The 21,366-nt window shown below is 37.4% G+C and overlaps 1 protein-coding gene across 1 annotated transcript in view; it reads right to left on the reverse strand.

Annotated features, from left to right (window-relative positions):
* The window catches only part of itprid2 (ITPR interacting domain containing 2), a 70,812-nt gene that overhangs the window by 24,880 nt on the left and 24,566 nt on the right, over positions 1-21,366 (reverse strand). Inside the window, exons 2-10 of the mRNA XM_038297458.1 lie at positions 17,765-17,882; positions 15,547-15,702; positions 14,099-14,141; positions 8,618-8,667; positions 8,311-8,361; positions 2,661-2,700; positions 2,455-2,544; positions 1,578-1,725; positions 1,428-1,488 (exon numbers count right to left, since the gene is read on the reverse strand). Coding sequence (XP_038153386.1) covers positions 1,428-1,488; positions 1,578-1,725; positions 2,455-2,544; positions 2,661-2,700; positions 8,311-8,361; positions 8,618-8,667; positions 14,099-14,141; positions 15,547-15,702; positions 17,765-17,831 — 706 coding nt within the window. The 5' untranslated portion in view covers positions 17,832-17,882. The remainder of the gene's footprint in view (positions 1-1,427; positions 1,489-1,577; positions 1,726-2,454; positions 2,545-2,660; positions 2,701-8,310; positions 8,362-8,617; positions 8,668-14,098; positions 14,142-15,546; positions 15,703-17,764; positions 17,883-21,366) is intronic.

The raw sequence follows: 21,366 nt of genomic DNA on the forward strand, positions 1-21,366 counted from the left end.
TCCTGCCTACAGCTATCAATACCTACAACAACTGTTTAAAACAATGAGCCACTGCAGCATTTAATTTCCCTTTGGGATTAATAGCATACTTTTTTATTGATTTTTCCTTGCAGTTGTTTTTACAGATAGATAGAACTTTATTGATGTCACAATAGAGAAATTCACTTGTGACATCGGCTTTTATGAACAACAGAAAGTGCAAAGAGGAGGAAATCCTCATCAAAGAAGAATCATCTTTCTGAAAACTCAGAGAAAACTAGATATTCCTTTGAATATATAGGATGAACTGCATCTTCCAGAGGACACAAATGCATCTTATTCTAATATTATTAACCTTTTAAGCTTTTCTGATTTGACCTGCAAATCAGTAAAAACTTTTCTGAAAGGTATATGAACACAATACTTGGTTGAGCTTCCTTTAGCATTAATTATTGTGTCAGATTCCCACAGCTGTGGTGTTCAGGAAAGCAAGGATACTGCGATACCAGCCTTAAGTTTGACTGCGCTTTTGCAGTTGTTCATCTTTTGAGGTGGAGTAGCAGGGAAAAAAAAAAAGACTTGGAGATAAAGAGATATTTTATTTTTACTGTTTAGCTGATAGTTAATGTCCCTGGCATTAGCTGCCTCAGCTTAAAAGACAAACCCCCTTGCTTGTCCTTACAGAACAGAAAAATCTCTGTTTAATAAATATCTATTTCAGGGTTCGAACAACATACACTTCTGAATCATGCCTGAAACACTTCACAGCAACATGTGAAAACGCAGCACTTCCTCCTAGGCTTGGAAATAAATAGATATTTTAGTTGCCAACAGTCCTCTTTGCATCAAACTGAACAGAACCGGGGATTTAAAAGCTGCTTTCACAATATTCTACTTACACAACCTATTCAACACCCTCCTGACATGAAGACCGACACAGATTCTAGCTCTGAAACGAGATGCATTTTCTTGCAAAGGACTTTTAAGCCTCTGAGACCATAAAACTGCCAAAATAAAAACGATCAGCTGTGTGTGCTCAGTTACTGATCCAATACCTTCAAGCAGAGCAAACTTCAATAACAAAAAGAGGCCAGGATGTTAGGAGAGCAGGTCGGTGAGTGGGAGTGTGTGTGTGTGTTTGGGGGAGGGGTTGTTTGGGACAAACACATCTTTGTTCTCTTTGGCAGTGTAGTCCAGGCAGTTGGCAGAACAGCTAAAAAAGCTGAAGGACCCCAACAAAACCCCACAGTAATGCTGGGAACAGGACACGCACGCACAGTCAATGCGCTTCACTTCCTCTGCAGACAGTTTCAGGATGCAAAGCTCTGAAGCGCTCCCTGCAAACACCTCCCTGAACCGAACGCCTCAGCTACTAGGGATGGGCCCAGAAAACCCACAAAACACTGTAGAGGGGACAAAGGAAAGCAGAAGGTGATGGAGGTACATACTGGTTAGAGCGTAGTTTGGGTTTTCCAGTTCCATGCGCTGCAGCTGAGCTCCCAGGTAGACCTACAGATAAACCATTTAAAAAAATCTGTAATTAATTGCTATAACTGCACGTCATTCCAAGTATTATTTTAATTTAAAGACAACACTACCTTGATGTCAATGCCTCTTGCCGAAGAGGTGCTGTTGAAGAACCGTGCGGGGATCTTTGAGGACAAGTCGGGTTCTTCTCGACCAAAACCCAGATTTAAAAGAATTTCCTCAGGGTCCTCCTCATACAGGTCCAGCAACTCTGAAACACTGTTAACGGACAAACTGTTAGAAACCCAGGAAACGCCACAGTCTGCCAGCCTTTCTGAAAAACCGGAGCCACGAGGGAAATCAAATTGATAGGGCAGCCAATAGGGTTATCACTATACCCAAGCTTGCTAATGGTGAATGAGTGATTGATAAATGAAACCTAACATGCATTAATTCTTATAATCTACCTGTAAAATTATCCTAGATAACTGAGTCACAAAATGAGCCCTGAAAATTTTGTATGGTTACAACAAACGATAATGCATTTTTTTAATGCATAAAAAGATAATAGCGGAAGTGGGTAGGGAAAAAATGGTTTTCAAAAGTCAATATTTTGTAAAAAAAAAAAAAAAAAAAAAAAAAGTTGTGTTATAAAATGGCAATATATTAAAAAGGTTCAGAGGTATTAATTGTTTTGCCTGGTATAATCATAATCCTGTTGATCTACATAGGTCCAAAACATGGAGGCACATCATGATTCTCAACAATCAACCTTAATAACTGCTTAAAACTTGAATTCAAAATAAAATGACTACTGCTTGAGAGCTAAAGGCTTATCCATTTGTTGGAAACTAGACCTGGATTTAAAAATCAAACCGGATCCAATATTTTTGATTAATTGGAGCATTTATGTTAGGTGTAACTAGAAGTTTTTCAAACTTGAAGCTCTTGTCTCTATGTTGGATAAGCCTCCAGTAGTCTGAAGGAAATTTAATGGTTTGAACTGACCTGGACACAGTGCTGCTCTTTCCTGATCCGGTGGAGTTCATACTTCTCCCCATCTCTTTATAACGAGTCCTTTTCTGATCCGCCACAAAGCTAGACAGAAAACAGAGCAACAATGATGTACAAAGATTGGAGGAATAGGAGATGATGAGGATATAAATCCTCATACACCAAATGATAAGAGTGATATGAAAAAAAAAGGACCTCACCAGGGCTTAGTTTTATTATTCTCTGACTGAAGGTGATTGGCTGCAGAGACAAAAATGCAAAGGAATCATACGTCAATAGATATTCCAGAATGATTTAATGTAATGAGTGAAAAAGTTTAAATATCTTTGTGTTTTGACATGAGTGATGGTAGATTTAAGTAAACATTTTAAACATGTAGAGATTTCAATAATCTGGCATGGAGAAGAAAAATTCAGATCAAAAGTTAAGCCGTTTAAAAATTAAGAATAAAATTCGATATTTTCACAAAAAGGATTTACCAGAGGAGTAAAAAACAAGACTATAAACTTTTAGATAATAGGTGTTTTGAGCCTATTTTTGGGGGTGCTAGAATACTCCTAAATTGAATAAAAGCACCCTTAAAATTTGTTTTATTAAAAAACAACAAAAGTTGTTTTTAATACTGTATGTGCTTTTTAAAATAAAAAAATACAACAACCAAACATTATTTGGTTTAAAGAGTAATATCTTTGTTCATATCATATTCCAAATGGTTTGATCCATCATGCTACCTTGTGTGTAATTCGGGTCATTAATTATTTTTAATGACTCGAATGATTTTTAAAAACTCTGGTACAGCCATTATAAGATTGCTTCTATGACATCCACAGAAGAGAGAACTCCCTAAAAGATTTTGCGACCACTCATCCACTTAAAAGCTCATCTTGTAGGAGCAAATTTCTACCCCAAATTTAAAAGATAAATACAAGTTTAAAAATGCCTTATTATCCATAGCTAATGAAAGCACCACATCTGGATAGGCCGTACATAGGCCAGATGAAAGGCAGTGCATCTTCTTTTCCCTAATAGTCGAGTTGTTTGTGCAGCAGGATAGAGACCTGCTCTCTCAGAAAGATTCGCCACCATCAGACATCTAAACTGTCACAAGTCTGATCTTATCTGACAAAATAAGTTACTAAACGTCCACATTTCCAGCTTAAAAACACAAATATCCCATTTAGATCACTTTAATTGTGAGTTTTCCCCCCCACCTTACACAGACATTAATTTATATTTAACTTTATCTTATGCGTTACCACCGTTCACAGTATTGTCCATGAGGACCTAAAGACATGGAATGGAGGTATGAGATATACTAAAGAACCTGTTGAGACCTGCCAGCTTGTCAACATCTCTCTCCCTTTTCCACTTTTCATGCTTTCTTCTGACAGACGGCTGGATTAAGGAAGCAAAAGATAACGAAGGATCGGCTGCATCCGCCAACTCACTCTTTCAGGTCCACCCTGTCTGCTCTGAAACATTTAATTTACTAATTCACTGCCATCCTGCTCAGCCGTTAAGACTTTAATCTGTTCCTGCCCCATCTTTATATTATTTAATACCATTATGGTCAATTAGGATCTGTTGGTACATTACATCTACAAAGTGTTTTTGCTGTACATGAGACATTAGCTCCCTCGATATAAATTACTCTGAACACAATCACTGCACTTAAAAAACACAAAATCTCTCATTTAAATCCTGAAATACTTTCACATTCATTTCATTCTTTCTAAAAAAAAAAAAAAAAAAAAAAAAAAAAAGACATGATAAGATGGAAGTCATTTGTTCAGAAAACAATGACTTTATTTTGAGGAAATACTGTGTTATTTATATCCTCTTTGCCAAATAATCTCTGGATTTAATCCAAATGCTTTTCCCAGACAAAATAAACCCGTTTCCTGCTCGACATTTATTCCTCTTTATCTCGGTTTAGGCTACAATTATATCTACTCAAAATCCCTGCAGTAGCCTTTGATCTCGCCTATGTAAAAGGGATTTATCAAAGCTCTGCTTTTGGCAGCTTAAATTAAAGAAAAAAGTTCTAAAATCCAAAAACACAAATCTCTTAAAAACAACTTTAGAAAAGTTTTCCACTTTTTATTCTTTGCACAGCTTAAAATAAATGTTGTAATACAGTAACATGTCTGGCTTTTAAAAGTTTTACTTTATGCTCTAGCAGCTTTCACACTGATATCTTTTGAGTATTAGTCAAAATTTTAGGCTTTAGATAACAATCAAGAACAAAAACAACAACAACAAAAAAACATTATGAGATCAAGAAACAAGAAAACTGCATCTTCACATCACCGATCACTTGGAAAAGAGAACATTTTATATTGTGTCTATAGGTTTATATGATTGTATTGACATAACTTAGAACACATAATTGGACCAATTTAAATCAGTATTTTAGCACAAAAGAAATTATTTCCACAATTAATAAGCTAAAACTGTTATTAAATAAGACAATAACTTTGGAATTGGGCTTCTCCCAGTTAATATATCAATTATTGGTTAAACATCTTAAAAGTTCTTAAAAAAAAAAAAATCGTGAGATCCTGTAGATAGTTTCATTTTTCCTTAGGATGTCCAACGATTTTGTATTAAGGTATATACAAGGCCAAAATCCAAAGGAAACGTAAAAATTTACAGGAATGGTCCTCGTTTCTGTTTCTTTGACAATAACTTATACAGACACATTTTAACTATTGTTTGACATCACTTTAAATTTCGATACAAGTGAGAATGCTGTATTTTCTGGATATTTGGAATATATGTGTTGTGCTGCTTTCAAAACAGACTGATTTGGCCGTTTTAAAATATTTGCTGTTGTAAAAATCCTCATTTATTTCCATTTTCCTACATTAATGGAACCTGTTTGTCACACTTCACTTCTGTTTGAGGTTCTCTAGATTAAAAACGACCTTAAAAAAAGATTAAAAAACGCATATCTTCTAACTAGAGCTAAATTTCATATATATTTAATGATCCTTAAGTCTGCTATTTACAGGCTGCTCTTCTCAAAACCTCCCCTATGTAGCTTCAGAGGGTCGAATTATTCATTGAATGAGTCATGTGACCATGCGATCAGATGCAGGAATTCATTTGAGGAAAAAGGAAAAAAGTTTTTTGACACATTAAGACATTTTTACAATCACTTTAGTCACGGGAGAGCAATAGAGCAGTGCTTCCTGCAGATAAAAAGTTAAAGGGTCTCTAGGAAATACACACAGACTGTTTTCTTAAGAAAAATAAAAGCACACCAACTGTACTAATGGCTAATACTGAATACCTGAAAAAATTAATAAAATCTTTATTATCTCTTTGTTTTAAAATATCAGTAAAATCCTGTTTTACAGCAAATTCTCTCTCTCACAGTGTGACATCATGTACTCTACCAACATAATTATCGACAGCTCATTGCAGGACGCTAGAAATAACATTTAATGTTATGTTTTATTTAAGGGTTTGGAGGGAAAAAATTAACTGGTAGCTGAAGTTTTGGAAAAAAAAAATTGGAAATGCTAAAAAATAATATGATTTGTTTATTTCTTCTGGATAAGCTGCAGCCAAACACCAGAGGTGGAAAGTAACAAAGTACATTTACTTGATAAATGTGCTCAAGTATTTATTTATTAATTTTTTTGAGTATCTTAACTTTACTTGAGTCATTTTTTGGGAGGGAAACATAACTTTCCCTCCACTACATTTCAAAGTAAAATACTGTACGTTCTCCACTCCATTTCTAGGAAGCTGCTAGTTCTTGCTCCTTTTGGCTCAGCTTAGCTTTTTAATCCGCTGTTGCTGTTTTTCTTTCTTGAAATGCAATTTCAACATGCAAGATAGCGGCCCTTAGGATTAAATTTGCACACCACTTTTTTAGAGATTTAATAATGTTCCACAAATGCAAGAAACTTAGTGTAGATATTAGTTTATATTTTTATTAAAAGCTGTAGTTGTTGCCATGTGGCCAAGTTGTTCAGTAGGATGAGTTCTCCAATCAGAGCTGTAGTTTCTTTGTAATCATAATAGATTCAACCTTAAACCTCTATTCTATAGGGAAAGTGTGAAGAGAATCAACACACTCCTGTTTTCTATTGGTTTGTTTTTGAATTAGAAAGAATCATCAAAATGGCCATCCTTATTTTTTTTTAGCATTTTGATGCTGAAGTTGTTGAAGAAGAATTCTACTTTATTGTCCCTGAATTTTCACAAGTATAAAGCATGAAATTAACTCTCTGCATTTAACCATTCCCTTTGTGGAGCAGTGGGTTGCCATTGTGCGGTCCCTGGTGAGCAGTGTGAGGTTAAAGGTCTTGCTCAGGGACCCAGAGTGGCAGTCTGTGGGAGTGGGGCTTGAACTTAGAACCTCTGGGATCCAAGCGTAACGCCCTTAGCACTAGGCCGCCACTCCCCATCTTTAAGGATGCCGTAGAATCTGTTGCAGATAGTTCTACGCATCAATACATCAGGTGGTGTAGGAAAGTTACAAGTTCTTTAAAATGACACTGATTGTACTGATAAAAGAAAATGTAATTTGTGATAATTGAATACTTAAGTATTTTCAAAAGTGGGTACTTCAATACTTTGAGTAGATTATTTGACTGTGTAACTTTTACTTGTAGGCGAGTTAGACTTGACTGTGAGTATCAATACTTTTACTCAAGTACTACTGTTGAGTATTTTGTCCAGCATTGATCACCTTAATTTAGAAAAGTCGTTGTCAAAAAAAAAGAAAACCCTTGGATAGGATGCATAAATATTTGGCCACTTTAGTAAAACATTTATCAAACATTATCACAGATTCTGCATCGAGTCTAAATGTCTTCAGTTAACCAAACAAGAGGAGTTATTAGTGGAACGTGAACCGTTGTGTCTTTACAGTATGTTTAAGGTTAAATCTATAAATTCAAGCCATCAACTAATCAGTATCCTCCTTTTGGGGCAAGAATCGCCCAGATGACCTACAAACCCAAACGCAGCATCAAAGCCAGGTCATTACAGGCCATTATGTGTTTGCTCTTCTTAGCACCGGAGCCTCTACTCGTGTATTCACAGCAGATCACAAGAATGACCAAGGTACACACACTCAGAGGAGAAGCAGCCATGCATGTGGTGTCTTTCCACACTTCTACCAACTGTTTGCTTTTCCTTCATGAAGAAACAGGACTGAGGAATGGAGCGCAGTGCCACAAGATGTTCTGTTTATTCTGCTGACACTGTTTTGTTTGGAGGAGATCTGAACCTCATTTAAACACGTTCACACACTAGGAACTGATAGGAGTGAGGCTGCACATGTAATTGTTTCTACTGCATTCACAAGTTGGCTTTATTCAGCTGTAACTAATACCAAGAGAGATATGGAATTATATAAAAAAATATGGCTATAAAATATAAAGATTGTTTACAAATGTGTTTTCTTTGGGCTTTAAAAATAGTTTATGACTATGTTTTAAGTTAGCATCTGGATTTCTAATGTTTGGACTCACTGGAGTCCAGTGGGACAACGCTAATAAAAACCTAAAGTTTGTTTAGAAACATCTGAAGTAGTTATCCTTTCATTTAAAACCAAACAGAACTTAATCTTAACAAACAAAGTTGGGAAGCATTTAACTCTTCCTGCAGATTAAAAGTCATTGATAATGAGACGGTACAAAACATCTCACACTTCTCAAAACAAGTACTTCTTTATCCACTGAAACCTTTAAGAATAGAGGCTACACCTGCCATTTGGGATAAGGTTTGATTATTGAAATCACATTTTTAAACAGAGAAATGGAGGAAACTGTTAACAATGAGCAGACATTTCTAATCTGATTTGTATTGTAAGTTTTCCTCTGAACTGACCTTCAGCTCCCAATGAAAGGTCATCTTCAAAGCTGCAGCCGTTTCTCACTCCTGTTCACACAGACATGCATAGCTAGAGTAAATACAATGTGGTGAAGTGACGAAATAGCTACACAAGCACTTAAAGGGACCGTCTTCTTTCTACTTTGTTGTACAGGGGTTGTGATGATTAGTTTTCAGTAGTCAGTGTATTACCTACTACTAAAGTAATTTGTGGTAAGAATGAAAATCAGTAAAATTGCAAAACCAGTTGTGATTACTAATCCTTGCTACATATTTAGCAAAAACATAAGAAACAATGGATTACCTTTGCTGGGAGGAGTACTTTGTTCTTCCAGTGATGCTCCGTTTGGAGTTCTGGACAAGAAAATAAAAGTATATTATGAACCTTAATTAAAAACCTAACTTAAAAAAAAAGATTTCTATAAAAGGCACACTGCAGACTTTGTGACCTGAAGAGTTGACGCATTTTAAAGGATTCCTTAGGCCAATATACAGTGCTTGACACAAGCGGAACTCCTCTCTTGAAATACCGACTATGTAAGTTGGGAGAAGACTCGCCATCATTGGCCAGGTCGTGTGACCTGTGGCCACGGGCTCTTATATGGTCATTGAGCTATTGTTCTACTATTTTTCTGCTTCAACTACTGGTCATGGCTGAGGCAAGGAAAAATTTTAATCTTCTAAATAGGCTAAAAAGAGAAAACGTGAAAGGGATCGTGCCTGAGGAAAGACAACAGTCGAGGAAAGACAAGGAGTTTATTTGTTGAAGCTGGCTGAAAGAAGAAGCCAGATGTAAAACCGACTGTCTTTTCTCAATTTTATCATTAGACTGCTAAGTTGACACTTCCCTCCTAATATATAGTAGGGATGGAACGGTTTATGAAAACCGTCCACACCGTTCGGTTCGACTGTCTCTGTTCGATTCGTGTGTGTTGCGTTCGGTTCATGCGCAGCTCCTTTTTCTCATAGGCGAAGCGTTTACACTCCAGAGCAGAGGGTGGCGGTACTGCGACCAAAGCCAACCACCAGTAGTAAACAAGAAGACGCGAAGCAGCGTAGCCGGGTGTAGCAGAAAAAAAATCAGTTGTTGTGGAGAATTGTGTGGGTATGCGGAGTGGGAAAAAACAGTTGGAAGACGCGCCAGCAGCACTTTATAGGTCTGCTGTATGGGACCACTTTGCATTTAGAGTGACCTACGATGACGGCAGAAAGAAAGCTGTGGATAAAAGTGCAACAGTGTGCAAGCATTGTGCAACACGTGCTGTACTATACAAGACATAATAGATTTTCCTAACAATTAACATATACCGAACCGAACACCGTGACCACAAAACCGTGAACCGAACCGTGGATTTTGTGAACCGTTCCACCCCTAGTATACAGTAATATATATTTGTTATAATTTTCTATGTTTAGTAGAAGCAAAATACGGTCAGTTACAGGTATAGCGCACCTAGTGGACAAAAGTTACACTGTGTGCCTTTAAATACAAAGCAGGATAATTGGAATCAAATCTGTTACCTTTTTATAATCTAAAATGCTTTCTATGAAAAAGATCAGATTAAATAACAATAAAGATTGTAATGGCAGCAATGGACTACCAATATACTTTTCATACAGAAAGACATGTTTAAATCCAAGATAATTCAAACATTAACCCTTTTTAATTTGTTTTATTGTTAATACTTTTTCACAACATGATTGTGGGGTTACAAAGACATATATAGAAAAAACAGCAATGTACTGATAAATCTGTCGGAGTTTATCTGATATGGATAATAATCCCTAAATAATCAGCTCGTCCAAAAATGACTATACCTAGCTGGGATGGGTTATAACTTAGAAAAGTGGTCCTTTAAGTTGAGTATTATAGGAAAGATTAAGGAAAAAGCTAATTTAAAGGCTGCTCAGAGATGTAAAAAGTTGGTTTAAAGAAAACAGCATTTAAATCTGTGGCTTAATATGGCTGCAAGATGGCGAGAGAGAGCAAAACTTCTATCAGGTTCAAACTGCATTTTTTTGCAGACTTGATGTTGTGAAAATAGTCTGTAGTTGTTCAGGGTGAAAGACACACTGACCACAGATGTAGAACTCTCTCAACCTACAACATGTCTAAAGTAATTTCATCATCCTGCTAAACGAGCGCAGTGACACAAACGAGTGACACAAGTTCTTCCTTTTTTCTCCAGCAACAAGTACTTTCACCGCTGTCCTTTTGCGATAATCCTCCTCTCCCCCCTTCCTGAGTCACACTTCCTAAAGCGTTAATACCTTAAACCTGTGTGTCCAGTAACTGAGCTCCTTGTTGGATCCGCCTGATATGATTAGGCTGCAGCAACAACACACAATATCTACAGGTGCTGGTCATAAAATTAGAATATCATGAAAAAGTAGATTGATTTCAGTAATTCCATTTAAAAAGTGAAACTTGTATATTATATTCATACATTACATACAAACTCATATATTTCAGATGTTTATTTTGTTTAATTTTGATGATTACAAATGACAACAAATGAAAATCTCAAATTCATCATATCAGAAAATTAGAATATTGTGAAAAGGTTCAAAATTGATGGCCCCTGGTGCCACACTCTAATCAGCTAATTAACTCAAACCACCTGCAAAAGCCTTTAAATGGTCTTTCAGTCTAGTTCTATAGGCTACACAATCATGGGGAAGACTGCTGACTTGACAGTTGTCCAAAAGACGACCATCGACACCTTGCACAAGGAGGGCAAGACACAAAAGGTCATCGCTAAAGAGGCTGGCTGTTCACAGAGCTCAGTGTCCAAGCACATTAATAGAGAGGCGAAGGGAAGGAAAAGATGTGGTCGAAAAAAGTGTACAAGCAAGAGAGATAACCGCACCCTGGAGAGGATTGTGAAACAAAACCCATTCAAAAATGTGGGGGAGATTCACAAAGAGTGGACTGCAGCTGGAGTGAGTGCTTCAAGAACCACCACACACAGACGTATGAAAGACATGGGTTTCTGCTGTCGCATTCCTTGTGTCAAGCCACTCTTGAACCACAGACAGCGTCAGAAGCGTCTTGCCTGGGCTAAAGAGAAACAGGACTGGACTGCTGGTGAGTGGTCCAAAGTCATGTTCTCTGATGAAAGTAAATTTTGCATTTCCTTTGGAAATCAAGGTCCCAGAGTCTGGAGGAAAAGAAGAGAGGCACTTCATCCACGTTGCTTGAAGTCCAGTGTAAAGTTTCCACAGTCAGTGATGGTTTGGGGTGCCATGTCATCTGCTGGTGTTGGTCCATTGTGTTTTCTGAGGTCCAGGGTCAACGCAGCCACATACCAGGAAGTTTTAGAGCACTTCATGCTTCCTGCAGCTGACCAACTTTTTGGAGATGCAGATTTCATTTTCCAACAGGACTTGGCACCTGCACACAGTGCCAAAGCTACCAGTACCTGGTTGAAGGACCATGGTATCCCTGTTCTTAATTGGCCAGCAAACTCTCCTGACCTTAACCCCATAGAAAATCTATGGGGTATTGTGAAGAAGAAGATGCAATACACCAGACCCAACAATTCAGAAGAGCTAAAAGCCACTATTAGAGCAACCTGGGCTATCATAACACCTGAGCAGTGCCACAGACTGATTGACTCCATGCCACGCCGCATTGCTGCAGTAATACAGGCCAAAGGAGGCCCAACTAAATACTGAGTGCTGTACATGCTCATACTTTTCATGTTCATACTTTTCAGTTGGCCAACATTTCTATAAATCCTTTGTTTTTATTGGTCTTCAGTAATATTCTAATTTTCTGATATGATGAATTTGGGATTTTCATCTGTTGTCATTTGTAATCATCAAAATTAAACAAAATAAACATCTGAAATATATGAGTTTGTATGTAATGTATGAATATAATATACAAGTTTCACTTTTTAAATGGAATTACTGAAATCAATCTACTTTTTCATGATATTCTAATTTTATGACCAGCACCTGTACCATTCTATTTAATTTGAAAATAATTTATTTATCCTAAAAGGGTAATAATTTTCAGTTTTGCCAAAGTTTATATCAATACTTAATGTCAAACATGTTCAAGTACTGCATTTTTTTCTTTTATAAATCACAGTAGGCTGGGATCATAAGCAAATAAAAGGAGTGCTGAATGGAGCGCAGAAAAAGTTGGCTTTTGTTCAGGCTCTTGAGCTCCTAACCTCTGTCTTTCACAATTCCTGACAAACATTTTAATGTCTGCAGCCTTTTGGAAATCTCACAAATAGGGCTGAGATCTACATTCTCTGAGGCATAAACACGGGAGACTGTTTTTGCAATTCTAGCCACACAAACGTCCAATAAAAGATCCTAAGGAGATCTTGAATTGCCAACTTTTGAGCTACTGAGACGTTGTTTCAAAATATTAGTAATAAAAAAAACTGGTTTACTGCGGCTGCTATCTCACACAGTGGCGTAATACTTCCTCTATGCCAAGAAGAAACAATTAATGACTCATGGCTGGAATGCTTGACGCAGATCAACGCTTTAAAAAAATAAATGAATCAAGAACTATCCTTAAAATTCTGACTGGTGCTTCTCACAAAAAAAACAAAACAAAAGCGCTATTTTAGCTGCCACTTAATATCAGAAGCTATATACTTTATTTCTCCGTATAAAAACCCTAAAATGTCAAATTGGACAAAAGGGTGTGCAGCCATTTTTCCTCCAGCTTTAAACATTGTCTGAGCGACATCCAGCTGGTTGCTGGGAACGCTGAGCTGTTGCACAAACTGTAGCTCTTATCACTGGAACAAACTTTATGTCCTTTATACGCACATCAAGGGTGAGGCAACAAGTGCAACAATGCACAGCTGCTACATATGGAAAGTTGACCCAGACTCCACCATGATGAGCCAGGTAAGCTTTTGGCGTCTACAGCTGATGCTATTGTAACCAGACAGCTGTTAATGCGGCTGCTAAGACGTTGTGTCATGTCCGTCAGAGCAGTGTGGACGGTTCTGGGCGGCAGTGCTTGAAACCATGTGAGCCTACGATAACAATGTTGACACAGCAGGAGGAACCCTCCTCTGTTTACTCTCCTTTTCTTTTTCTGCCTCTCTTTCCGTCTGCTGTCAGTTTCTTCCTTTCTCCCTTTGCCTCATAGTTCTCTAAAGATCATGTGCTCTATCATTGGGCGTTGGTCCCCTCCTTACAAGTCTTGTTTTTGGAAGTTCTGCATGTTGTATGCCTAAGGTTTTGGCTTCGTGCCGATCAAACGTCAGAAACTGATACGCCACACACGCCACTTTTTAAAACCCATGAGAAAATAAAAAGGAAAAAAATAATGAGCAACAAAATCAGTTGAGAAAAATGCCACTCAACCAGCTAGTTGGCTTAATGCTTCCCCCGCCCAAAATCTTCTATTTCCATCAAGTATATTAGCAGATATTTAACAATATGTATGCTGGGGAAGATTGTCAGTCATCCAGGTCATAGTCATTCCAAAAAAAACCGATCCACTGGACTTGGTCTGTCTGAAGACGTTTCGCTTCCCATCCAGGACATTTTTTTTTTGCCTTCAAACTTAGAAACCAAGTCCAGTGGATTGTTTTTAATTCATACAATATATATGCAAATAATTCCTGTATCGTTTACCATTTTCTAGCAATACTTTTTTAAAATGTCCTTTTTGTGATTGTGGGGAGTGGAGGCTCGTGGTTAGGGCATAGACGTAAATTTCTCAATAAATCAATACAGCTCAATTATTATTATTGACACTCTGAAAAAACCCTGAATGAGAATCAGTAAATAAATACCATACCTGCAATCAATCAGCCAGGTCGCAATCTTGCTAGGAACTTGTCCTGGCACAAAAAACAGGTTAGCATGTTAGAGCATTATTCCAGCAGACGTTTTGCAGGGATTACAAACTTCTAGAAAACTTGTATACCAATGTATGAACACAGCAATTCAGTCTGTAGATCCTAAATGAGGCTGTAGTTCAAACAGTAGAGAATAATCCACACAGTTTAGGATGTGAAAAATAAGTCAGTATTTTATCATAATGGCTCTAAAAACTATTCCCCACACTTACTCTACCATGTAAGCAGGCACAATATTATTATGAACATGTCAACTACCATTGGAATGCCAGATGTGTTAGCCAGAAACATTAGAGTTCATGAGAGGAGGTTCCCACTCGAAAATATACCTTTTTTTGGTTCTGTGATCTAAGGCTACCTTGATCTGATCTTTTCATGACAGTCGGAACACAGGTCTGATTTTTTTCCAACCTGACCCAGGCCACTTGGCTATGTGGTCCTGGATCCGATACGAATCTAATCTTTTCAAATGCGACCTGTGTCGCATTCATCCCATCTGAACGCCATTAGTAACCAACATAGGTCATTATTCTGCTTCTTGCTACACAGAAGCGGGAAAACAAAAAACAAACACCATGGCGGAAGATGATGCGGAGAGCAGTATTTTTTTTAACCATCTTGAAAAGATTGAGGTTTTAAGGTTTGGAAAGATTGCTAGATGCACTCCAGCACTACATCCAATGTTTACTTCCGTAAACATGAAGCATGCTGTCTTGTCACGTCATTGCGTCCTCTACTGCACATACGGGACACATAAGCTGTATGGATGCAGTTTACACAGGAGATCACATACAAGTCGCATATATCTGGATATGTGAACGGCAACGCGAAAAAATTGGATTTCACAAAACAATCGGAATTGAGCATCAAGGCGGCTGAAGTGTCAACATAGCCTTAGTGACCTAGATTATGAGTATTCAAGATCAACACTCATCTACTTTATTTTGTAAGCATATCTGTGTATCTCTACAAATTTCAATAGTATGTACAACAAATAAGCCCCTGAGATAGGTCAATTCCCCAGATAAACAGGAAGTTATAGATTATTTTTAAATGTTGGCAGACTTGTATGGATTTAAACAAAAAAAGGAAATCCACACTTTCATTATAATAATTGTATAGTAAAGAGTCAGTGTGTCTAAATGATATGACTATTAGCTCGTAAAATATGTTTAAAATAAAATGAATGTCTGGATTTTTCAGAAATATTCTGCTTCCAAAAAAGATACTTAGATCCCTGTAAATTGATTTGACTTTAAACCTTATGTTTGGAGGAGTTTTTTCTTCTATTGTGTTTAAGGAAAATATTATGAATAATCAGATGGGACCATCAGGAATGGATCTCATTTAGGCAGTAATCTTAGCATTTCTGACACTTTAGTCTAACCTGGTTCTTGGCTCTGTGTTTTCCCATTGCTTTGGATCTGCTGGGGCTGCTGAGGCTCACAGCGGTCTGCTTTTGATCCTTGCCCAATGGAGTCCCTGCTTCTGGCCCAGGCTTGACGCCGCTCATTGGCAATGGTGACAGGCCCAACAGAGGGATCTGAGGATCAATCGCACAACAACAAAGAACCTGTATGAATGCTAAGATGTTGTCTGTCAGGTTAGCCAGCTTGTCAACAGAAAACAGAATAAGTTTAAACTTGCAGAGTCTAAATAAGTGACAACTCCTCAGCCTGATAAAAACAACAACAATCAAAAGGCTGCAGTGCAATCAGACAAAGTATGGAGGGTTAACAAGTAAAAAAATCCAATGATCAAATATACCATTAGAAAAAATAAAATTGCCAATAAATTTCATGCCAAATAATGAAATATTCAATTGATATATTTAATATACATTTATCATGAGATGTACATTTAGATCATATAATGTGCTGTTAATAATTAAAATACCTATTAAATAATTTCTAATTCATTTAAGTACACATTATACAATTTTACTGTATTCATTTATATAATGGTATCTATGCAGCAGACATATATGAAACAATTTATGCTGACAATTTAACCCATCAGTCAATGGCTGCGATTAGAGCGGCTGATTGGCTGAGTTGCACAACAAAAAAAAATATATAAATAAATACATAAATTAAAAAGAAAAAAAAGAAAACTTCCCCCTACCTTGTTATGACTCTGGGGTCAACATTTCAATAGAAAATTCAAAAATACATGTAATAAACTGATGCAAATAATTTACAAAAATATCTTTATAAGTTCAAGAGAAAGTTCCCAGTTGCCCAGCATAGAGGAATCTGCCACAGACTTAGCATTAGCCTCCGCCCACTTGCTAACACCAACTCATGAATAGGGCTGGGTATTGTTCAAAAATTTTCGGTACCGGTACCAATACCGATACCTTCACTTCGATACCGGTTCCTGAACGATACTTTTTTCGATACCAGTTTTATAATATCAATTCGAAGAAAAAGAAAATTACTCAACATAAAAAAGTACAAATCTTGAGTTTTATTTTAAGCTCTGATTTTTCCATTTACATTTTTCCTCTTACATAAAAAAAAAAAAAATCAGTGTCTAATATTCACTGTAACATTGTGAGGACCTTTTTACTTAGCAGTTTTACTTTAGAAAAATTACCATGTCTGACAAACAAGCCCGTTGAATGGGATCCTATTGACAGCGCACCGCTGGTATGGGGGGGTCTGAGCGGCTCCGACAGAAAGAATATTGGAAGGCAGGATGAACTGACTGCACTGATTAAGTTTTCAGGTGGATTTTCCCACTTACAAACATAATAAAACTACTTTATTCCCACTGATCACAGCAAATATAGCTGCAAGGCAAATAAAGGATAGAGTAGCTCCGCCCAACGCGCATCAGAGCCACTTTTGCACCGCGCAGCCGGAGCAGCAAAGCTTCTTCAGCCGCGCGTCAGAAGCTGGTACAAGCAGCAAAAAAGGAAGCAGCAGACGTGATTTTGCTTCTCCTGCTGCGTCCAGTTTGAAATTGCAGCATTTTTACATTAGTACAGCATTACTCCGCTCTGGCTTTGCTCTGCCCACGGGCTGCTGAGAGGAGGATGGTCGCGCTGGTTGCGGTCCGCTCTTCTTGCAGTCAAACACCGAGCAACTTTCTGCTCTTAAATTGCTTACGTCTACTCTACACTATTAGCATCAGTCTTAATAAAGTGAAGCCGCACTTTTGACCTGGGGGGCATTTTAAAGGAGTTCCGCAACGCTCACAACCAGTTCACAACAGATACACATCAACCCTGGCTGTAGGCGGGACCACCTGTGTATTTTTCCTGGATGACGCAATCACGTTAAGTGTTACAGCCAATCACCGAAACTTGGTACCGAAAGACTAGGCATGTTTCGATACTCGGTAGAACCGAAGCATTTCGGTCGGTACCATAAAAGACCCGAAGTTCGGTACCCAGCCCTACTCATGAACTTATTTGAAATAACCCTCCATTACACTTATGCATAAATGTTTAAACGTCATATCTGTGCTATACTTTTAACTTGGACATTTCTAATAAAGCTGTTAAATACTTACAGATACATGCCAAAATTTCAAGCGTTTTCCAAATTTTCAATAACTTATTTGAGGAGATGCAAGATTAAAAAGTAAGAAACTCTTACCTGGAACAGCACTGATCTGTCTTTCAAGAACTCCAACGTCCATTTTGGGCCTTGTGGTTTTTGTCATTCAGTCAGAAGACCGATGGCTCTGCAGGAAAATCTGCAGCAGGTGGCATTGCTGCGGAAAAATCAAAGGAATTAGTGGGTAACTCAGTAGGTGAACTAACCACAACATGTAAATAAAGATGCACTAAGAAATCCGTTTCATAAGCATCAGCTTGATTGTCCCCGATTGAACAGTACTAACAGGTCATGCTGAGGACTAAAAATACGCTATTCTAAATAAGAACTGAGGTGTTGAAAGTAGATAAAAGGAAACAGTCAGCATTTTATTTAGAGTGCAACAGGACGCAGGCCAACCCTGTAAGGGAGCAAACTGACAAAGAGTCATCTTAAAGAGATAACAGGAAAGCTAAACGTCTTAAGCTGCTTTGCTTTATTAGTTTGAGCTTTCATATACTCTGGAAATGTTCGCAGTCATTAAGAGTTATCATTCACAAAGAATACCAATAGTGATTCCTATTTGCAGTAAGACATGAGATCCATGGAAATTGGTTATCTAAACAGCTAAAAACTGTTTAAAATATGCACTTCAAATCATTATGATTTTCAGATCAGCACATGAAGAAAAAAAAACATACACAAAAATGAAACCAGCTAGAATGAAAGAAGGAAAAACTACATCCTCTCACAAACAAATATTTTGTCTTCCAAAAGTGTCAAATGAAGGCACTTGAATAAGAACCTACAGGGAGGGAAAAGATGTTGTGTGGCGTTGAGTTATTAATGACCCACCAGTAGGCCAGCTGAGATTACAGACACTACCACACAGGATGCAACAGCGTGACTGTCCAGAACAGAACATCCAAACCTGAAAACGAGGCCAACACAGAGCGCTTTAAAATTTGGTCTTAAAGCAAACAAGTCAGCAACTCCACTGGCATTGAGGAGGAAAGACAGTGATAAATATGTCCTTTCCATAGATTTTATAGCCTCTTTCTAAAATGAAGGCATCTTTGTAAGAACAACCTGGGAGCCATTTTTTAGCTGCTACATTTATACAGTAAAACAAGAGAAGAACTCGGGGTATGCAAACAGGTCTACGCAGCCTTGTGGTCGACATGTTGCTACCACATAATAACACAAAGTCTTCTGTAGTTTCCAGTTACGTCTACCTCTGCAGCGAAAGGAAAAAAACAAAACCGTCTAAACCTTAACATCCCCTGTAAAAAGTCTCCTATATAAACCAAGCAAAAAAAGGCTAAATGTTTCACATTAATATCCATTATGCAGAAAATAAAAGAAACACATTTAACGTACATTATGATGCTGATCAGCTTAATGTATGCACCCCGAATGCACAGACCAATGAGTAAGAAATGTAAGAAAAGAAAGTGAAGGGAAAAGTGCACGTAGTATATATATGCTCTGTTGGATCCTGGATTCTTTGTATGATAACTTCAGACTCTGAAAAGATCAAGGCTAAAAGATGAGTAAGATTAAAAAAGAAAAACAAAAAAACTCTTTACTACTCATATTTTTTACTTAAAGGTGACGTTGAGGATGTTCTTTTTGCGGGTGGATCATCAAAATAAGTGCTCCCAATTGTCAATCATTCTGATGATATGTCTACATAAGGCCGTCCTACGTGCTCGTCCCTATTTTCACCAACCGGTGGTGAATCTGACATAGTGGAAAAATTGCAAATGTTTTGGTAAGCAAGCTTGTATGAGTGATGCAAACAGCAACTTTTAAACAGAGCATGCACGAGGAGAAATGGGCATGTGCATGCTCCACGTACGTTTAATAGGCGTTCCCTCTCGGAGCGGGTAAAGGGTTGAGCATGTGCATTTTTTTTAAGAGGAAAGGGCAGGTCTTTTCAAAAATTCATGCAAATCCTCCACTTTACCTTTAATATCGCTTCTCTTACCAAGTAAAATGTGTGGCTACTCCATCCATGGGCAAGTTGGCACTGAACAACAAATATGTTTGTATATCTTTTCTTCTTTTAGGTAATGTTAACATCACAATGAGGGTTACTTTTCTTGTACACAAACTTCCTTAAACCTATAATGACTATTTCAAGTTTCATGATAAGAAAATTGGTTTATAAAAGTGTCTGGAATTGCTCTCTTTCACTTGCATAATTTTAATTACTTTAATATAGTCTTTAAAATACCACAAATGTGCATATAACTTTACATTTTGGTCTTCTTTACATGATATTAAATATCAGATATGGTGAATTAGTCATTACTTAAATTTATGTTTTTTTATCAAATGCTTTTTTACTATTACTTGAGTAAAATTATGATAAAGTGTTATTCCTCTTACTTGTGTGCAATTAGTCCATACTAGACCCACTCTGATTGGCGGATGCAACTGATTTCTGTATACAAACTCCAAAGGAGTTGTATCCAAAGGAGCTGGAAAAGCTCCCCTTAACTTCCACCCAGAATGAATCCATTGGAAGTTTTATTTTAAAGCCATGAAATATACGTTGACATATAATACACAAGAGAGTTCATAGTCCCCAGAGACTTTAGAGCTTCAGAGGATACAGTTGTCTAGAGAGTAGGACAAAGTATCTTCTGAAAAGTATAAAAGGAACAAATTGCCACAAAGTCGGGAGTCCAAAAACAACACGAGGATGCTGTGACTGACTATCAGAGGTGGATTTTACATAAAATAAATATCAAGCAACTTCCTTGATTGACTCAGCTGCATAATATTTGCCAACACACTGTAGATTATAAAAGGACTTAAACCAGATTGACAACTTTTTAAACATAAAGTGCTATAAAATTACATCAGTTGCAGAGATTCCTTTCTTGGGAAGCTTCATCTAAAGTTTCTGAGAGAATATGATGAAAGAGTGCCATCATGTCCAGGCAAAAGGGATACAGAGCTCCCCTAGGAGATATCTATCTATCTATGTGTAAAAATTACTTTGATGTAGCATATTAAAGTGAAACAGTACTGTAGTTTTAGTGTTGTTCCTATGTCAGAAGGATATTTGCTTCAAATGGTCCAATGTTGTTATTGCATAAACTGAAAACACAGCGAGAGCCTCCATTATGTTGAAGGTCTCAAGCAGAGGGAATGCCATGCAGCAGAGCTTTTCCAATGCACAAAAAATAAAAGGATGTCTAAATGTTGTGCAAATGTGCTTATTCAGCTCACCTGAAATACAACAGAAACCCAATCAGTTCCCATCATACACTTTTGGAGGTGAAGTAAAATGAAAAGTACCAAGGATTAGAAGGGAGAGAAACTGACAGAGCCAGAGGAGCGTGCAGCCAAAGCTGAATGAGAACGTGTGAAACAGGAAATAACTGTTTAGAGAGAAGAGCGGGATAACTTCCTGTACAAGAGAAAGATATAATAAAAGACTGAAAGAGATGGGGGTGAGAGTTAGGGACGCATTTATTTTTAGCTCTCTGCTGAATATGCAAACAAACTAGATGGCCAGAAAACAACAACAGACAAACAGGCAGCATAATGAAAACAAAATGGGCTGCTGCATCATCTTAAAAACATGATTACTTCACTCCACATTGAGATTACACACTACAAACTAAAGGCGATTTAAAGATCCTAAA

Source organism: Cyprinodon tularosa, unplaced genomic scaffold (assembly GCF_016077235.1).
Source record: "Cyprinodon tularosa strain WSP-4 unplaced genomic scaffold, ASM1607723v1 ctg388, whole genome shotgun sequence".
NCBI classification, from domain to species: Eukaryota; Metazoa; Chordata; class Actinopteri; order Cyprinodontiformes; family Cyprinodontidae; genus Cyprinodon; species Cyprinodon tularosa.